Below are 6,000 nucleotides of genomic sequence, written 5' to 3'. Positions count from 1 at the left end.
GCCTGGTTTCCAGCTGCTCAGTGTGTCTTTGTGTCATAACCAAACAATAATACATGTGTTTCTTCGATGCTTTGTGAATGCAGATATGTTTGTCACCTCTGTTTGAGCACTGTTGTGTCCTTCTAGATGTATCCTGCATTATAAGCAGCTTGCTGTTAGAATTCTCACTAGGAAAGACCTTCTAAGCCAGCCTGTACCAGTAACTAAGGTGGTACTCGAGCATCATAGAGAGACTGCAAAGACAGACTTCTTCTCCTTGAAGTTTGAATGCAGCACGTGCTCACGGATCATCACCAGAGCAGCTGTGTTTAAGTAATGATCTGCTTTGTACAAATGCTTACCAAAGAATCACGTGGGCACATGTGATGGGCAGATGTGACTGCTAAGCCCATGTTTCAGTGTCACATCTAAACACCTCGGGCAGCAAATGCAGCGCTCCCATCTATAATTATTCAGGTGCAAAGGAAAAACAGGAGAAAAACTTGAAATTGAGTGAAATCTGAGTTTTCTGTGTCTTGGGAGCCCATCTTAATGCTGTGAGGCCTGACCCAAAAAATTGCAGAGAAGCTTTTATGAGGCTCAGTCACATAGCATTAAATGGTAGGAGAAATTTAGCTGTGAAGTGGCAGACATCAGTGATGATGCAAGGGAAGGAACCTGATTGCTTCCTACCTTTGTGTGTGCAGCAGTGGGCTCTGAGCTGAGCACTGCCGTTCAGGAAGGAGATCTTTAGATCATGAACAGGTCATCTTAGTGCTAAGTGCCAATCAAAAGCAGCAAACAGCATTAGGAATTGCAGCGAGGAGGGATCAGAGACAGAACGGGGAACATCATTATGTCATTATATAAATCCACAGTACTTTTACTTCTTGGAAATTGTTTGCAGGTTCTGTTTATCACAGTGTTAGAGGAGCTGCAGGGGTGTCCAGGAGCCTGAAATTGCTTCTGTATGAGGAATGAGCAAGTTGTTGAGGGCTCTTCATGCTGACCAAGCGGTTATGAGGGTGCTGGGGAGTGTGACAGACATTAAAGGGCCCATCACTGGCATATTGGGTCATGGGGACATTTATCCTGACCCACTGAGGAGCTGGGAGCATCCCTGCTGTGCTCAGAAGGGGACACAAGTCTGCTGCACCCAAGGCCCTAAATTAGTTGCTTGCCATAAGGATTACTGGCAGCTCTGGTTGCGATTCAGAGCATGGCATGGAGCTGCCTACTGTTCTCTACCTGTGGGAGAAAAATCATACCTTCAGAGCCTCAAAAACAAACAGGACAATCCAGGCTATGTCTAAACTATGGATTATGAAAGCACCCAGCCTGGGTTAGGAGTCTCACCTGGTCTGTAGATAGCATGAGGTGATCCCAAGGATGTATTTTGAGGCTACGGCTTCTTGCTAAGTGGGACTTAGCAGAGCTGCTTTAATTTGGCTTACAGTTGTTTGCTTGAGTTCCCTCTCTTCTCAGCACTCTTCATTTGTCCTTCACAGGAGAGGTTTTAATTGCCAAGGAGAACTTCAGCCAGCACAGCACGTTGTACCAGACACTTCTGAGCTGATGACCATGGGATGGTGATGGCAGAGGCACAGCAGGGTGTGTGGATTTTCCTTGAAGCCAGCAGAACATAAATGTTTTCTGTACTTCCTTTCACCGTGCTCTGAAGTGTTAATATTTCCCCCTTTTTCTCTCTTTCAGCTCTTAACGGTGGGAAGATGCTGATGGACAAAAATGAGTCGTGGCTCTCTAATTTCTCTTCTACATCATCCTTTGTGAAAGGAGCTGGCAGATGGGCAGGGATCGGCCTCCAGGAGGTGGCCATTGGGCTCGTACTGACCCTCATTGACTTGGTCACACTCCTGGGAAATACAGTAGTCTTTATTTGCCCGGTGGTGGAAAAGAGGTTGCGGACTGTCACCTACATGTTTATCATGTCTTTGGCCATGGCAGACTTCCTTGTGGCTTGCCTTGTCATGCCGTTCAGGTAAGAAGAGCTCACCCAAGATCTGAATGCTGGGTCAGTGATTACAGATGTTTCTGTGCCTCAGTTTCCTGACCCAAACCTGTTGGTGAGGTTTCTTTTGTCATGAATGGAGAGTTTTTCTCTTGCTGGCTATGGAAGGGCTCCAGGGTGATGGAGCCAGTCTGAATGTTGCTGAATGTTTTGGCAGCATTTGGAGGATGAGAGGTGGGGACAGCCCCTGGTGTGTCATCATTAACTGCAATGACTGCGTGGGGGCCACTAACGTTTCAAAGGTAGAGCAAATCACGGAGGATATTTTCCCCTCATCTCTCCCAGTCTGTTCAAATCAGCACAGTGAAATTATGTGCAGTTGGTTTTATACCGCTTTAACCTTCTGTTTTATCTTCTGGTAGTGGGAGGGAGAAGTAAAAATAACCCTTACATCTTTACTTGTGTAAGAAAACTTAACGATTTCAGATCAGTGGACTTGCTAGGCTATCGCAGTAGTGTTGTTCTTCATATTCATGGCAAAACACTGAATTTTCATTGTTCCTTCTGGCTCAGCCAATGCTGAGTGGGGTTTGTTGGGAAGGTTGGTGACCTTTCAAGACAGATCATTTGCTTACATCAACAGACAAGAAACGCTGCAGTGTTCAGTGGGAAATCAAATGTGATTCACTGAGTCCGGGAAACTGTTTTACACATATTACCATTGCAAATTGATAAGTGTCACTGTTATCAAAACAAAGGCCATCTCCTCCTCACTCTGTACAAAAGTAAGGATTTTGCTTGAGTAGAAGTAGGGTAATTTATGCTCACCCTATATTTAATGAAGGAAGTGGTGGAGTCCCATCCCTGGAGGTATTAAAGATGTGTGGATGTGGCTTGAGGGATATGGTTTGGTGCTGGGACTTGGTAATCTCAAAGATCTTTCCCAACCTGGAAGATCCTATGGTTCTATGAAACCAAGGCAACTTGTGGGCTCTGCCGTCTCATGCTGCAGAGTGGCCATAAGTCTGTACGGCAGGTGGCTGCACTGCATTCAGTGCTCTTGGAGCTGGATAAAGCATCTGCAGTCTCTTACCCCAGGGACTTGGTAACAGCTTAGCTGTAGGATGACCTAACCTGCTCATACCCCATTGAAGTCACTGGGAATGAGGCAGAGACCTCACCAGGAGATTCATTTTGCTGATGGTTCTCAGCTGCACATCCACATAGCTTTTCCAAATTGCAGCTTGCTCCTCAGCGGGCATGGCAGCACATGTCAAAGGGAAGGAAAAGAGCTGGAGCCCTTCAACAGCACTGTGCTCTGCTAATGCACTCAGAGCAGTTATCGTGCTTTGAAACAACCTTTCCCAGTAGTTTTAATGAACTGCTGCTAATTAAATGCAGAGCAGGCGTTGATTCCTGGCTCCTGACATCATGTTGGCTGTTTCTGCCAACCTAAGAGCCCACCTAAGGGCACTGCAGTGCTGTTGCTCTGCTTCCACTGTATTTGACCGTAAAGCTGTGAAGTTAGAGGATAATTAAAGCTCTGCAGGAACAGATTGTTACTCAGCTCTCCACATCAAATCCACACAATGGTTGTTTCAGCAGCACTCCAGGAGCTACAGAGAAGGGAAGCAAACTGCACCTAGCTGAATGCTATAGGAACACGCATCAGCTTTCCTACAGCTGCCATATGTTCCTTCCATCGCTGCTCACTTCTTATAGGCCCCTCTGACTTTGCTGTGAATGATTTTGGCATAATGCCTGCTTTTTGCTGGTGTGTTCCCTTGGTTGAGGCGTTTCTGGGCTATATAAGGTACAAGCTGCATAGGCTTCCTCCTCGCCTCTACTCTTTTAACCCAAGAATTGAAAAGTGGGCACCTTCCACACCTTAGGAACGGAGGAGGATTGATAAAGGTCAGTGCTTCAAAAGGCACTGGAAAAAGCGGTGATGAACAAAGCTGTGCAGACGTAAATGCGAGGATCTCTGGGAACAGAGCACTTCTTACAACACAAGCGGGGAGGATGGGCTTGATCTTCTTCAGCCTCGTTCTATGCATGGGTTGATGCCTTGGATTGCTCTTGGAGGGCTAATCTCTGGTGTGTAACTGACCTTAACTTTGCTGTGCACTGCTCTTGAGCACCTCCATGTGAAAAACATTATTTCAGTGCAATCCTGAAATACGTTAAATCAGCCTTTCCAGCTTTGTTTTCTACCCATTTCTCTTGCAGCATCATTTACGAGGTGACGGGGATGTGGTTATTCGGGAAGCTGTTCTGCAAGGTCTGGATCTCCTTTGATGTCATGTTCTGCACCGCTTCCATTGTCACTCTGTGCTTTATCAGCTTGGACAGATACTGCTCTGTGGTGACCCCATCTCACTATTCCAGAAGGATGTCCCGTGGCAGGTGAGTGCAGTTGCTCCTCATTCCAGCTCCCTCCAAATTTTCACTTGGCCACAGCCTGTAGCAAGCAGGGCCCAAATAAGCTGTTGGCATTTTCTGCCCCAAATCAGAACTGTGTGAGAAAAGAAACTTCGCTCCATTTGAAGTTTTGCAGAATGCTCCTCCTGTCAAGGTTTCATGTGAAACACTGAAGTGAGGACTGCAGGGTGGAGAAGGTTGTCTGAGGATAATGGCTGGAAGCTAATACTGAAACCAATCAGAAAAATCTGCCTGCTGTTACTTTAAATGTTAATAAAAATCCTTTGTAAAGCCTTTCTTCTTGTTTTGTTTTGTTTTTTTCTCCCACCTGGCTCAGAGCACCTCTTACACTGACCCCAATTCTGCAAGCCACAGATCCTAGTACTCAGTTATTAGAGCTGTTCACATATAGACTTATTGTACTCCAGCTTTTTCTGTGCTCGGTGGCTTCTCAAAGCCCTCTGGGACTACTGAACAGTGATAGTGATATCCCACAAATGTTACCATGGGGATTGAATTGTACTGGATGTTCTCAGCTCAAAGTAACTCAGACCCTCTCTCCTCTCTCCATCTCTTTCCTTCGGCAGATGCGTTGTGATGACCTGCACAGTCTGGGTATACTCCTCCCTTATTTCCTTCCTTCCCGTCATGAAGGGCTGGAATGAGATCCCCGGGGTGGATTTTGATGCAGGCACGGAATGCATCTTCGTCACCAACTGGATTTTTGCCATCGTAGCATCTGCTCTTGCGTTTTTCGTCCCCTTCATGGTCATGTGCAGTATGTACTTCTTCATCTATCGAGCTTCCCGGCTCAAGGCCACTCGTATCGTGTCTCAGACCCTGGACATCCACTACCACCCTAACAGCAAGCGGCAGAACCACCTGCAGCTGGAGAACAAGGCCACACGGACCATCAGCATCATCATTTCTGTCTTTGTGCTGTGTTGGCTGCCATACTTTGTCCTGAACGTGTGGCTTGCTGCCAGGGGCAGCAACTCTGCAAGCACAGTCCTGGTTGAAACCTTCAAGATCATCACTTGGTTGGGGTACTGCAATTCCACTATCAACCCCGTGCTCTATGCTTTCCTCAACAGGGACTTCCAGCGGGCACTGAGGAAGCTGCTCATCTGCAGGCACAGGTCTCAGGTGGATATTGGAGAAGACATGGTTTCCATAGCCACCTTCACCAAGACTGCTCCAGACTTGGACTACAGCATTACAGTGCCAGTGCCCAGTGATGCCCAGCAGGGCAAGCCCAAGCAATAGAGTCCAGAACCAGTTACTGGAGGAGGTGGTACAGAACATTCAAGAGCGTGTCCTAATGTAAGAATAAGTGTCTTGAAAACAGGGGAAGAAGGGACTGGAATGTGACAGCTGGGGGCATATGGATAAAATGCAATTATACCACAGTTCTATGAACAAGAACCAGTTTGCTACAGCAAATGGAGCAAATTCCTTCCTGGGTAATTATTTTTTAAAATGATTACTTCCTAAGACAAATTCAATCTTCATGCTAGAGAAATATTTCGGTATAACATCAACTTGACTTCCTCTATACATCGTGGTCACTTCCTACAGCTTACGTTGAAACAATCTCTCTGATCCAGCAATTATAGCTCTTGCACTTTACA

The 6,000-nt window shown here is 46.4% G+C and overlaps 1 protein-coding gene across 1 annotated transcript; it reads left to right on the top strand.

The window, feature by feature from the left end:
- Window positions 1–1,565: 1,565 nt before the first annotated feature.
- LOC122156710 (octopamine receptor-like) lies at window positions 1,566–5,635 on the top strand. Its single transcript, XM_042811739.1, has 4 exons — window positions 1,566–1,590; window positions 1,693–1,978; window positions 4,178–4,354; window positions 4,957–5,635. The coding sequence occupies exons 1-4, from the start codon at window positions 1,566–1,568 to the stop codon at window positions 5,633–5,635; spliced, it is 1,167 nt and encodes a 388-aa protein (XP_042667673.1).
- The last annotated feature ends 365 nt before the right edge of the window (window positions 5,636–6,000 follow it).

The sequence above is a fragment of the Centrocercus urophasianus genome, unplaced genomic scaffold, assembly GCF_019232065.1.
Source record: "Centrocercus urophasianus isolate 14NV4802_14NV808 unplaced genomic scaffold, USGS_Curo_1.0 seq_13, whole genome shotgun sequence".
Lineage (NCBI taxonomy): Eukaryota > Metazoa > Chordata > Aves > Galliformes > Phasianidae > Centrocercus > Centrocercus urophasianus.
Note: the sequence above shows the minus strand (reverse complement) of the source record. Positions and strands in the feature narration are given on the sequence as shown.

Coding starts and splice junctions, on each gene's coding strand:
- LOC122156710 (XM_042811739.1), top strand. CDS start 1,566: ATGGTGATGGCAGAGGCACAGCAGG. Junction 1,591..1,692: donor GATGGCAGAGGCACAGCAGG/GTGTGTGGATTT, acceptor TCTCTCTTTCAG/CTCTTAACGGTGGGAAGATG. Junction 1,979..4,177: donor TGCCTTGTCATGCCGTTCAG/GTAAGAAGAGCT, acceptor TTTCTCTTGCAG/CATCATTTACGAGGTGACGG.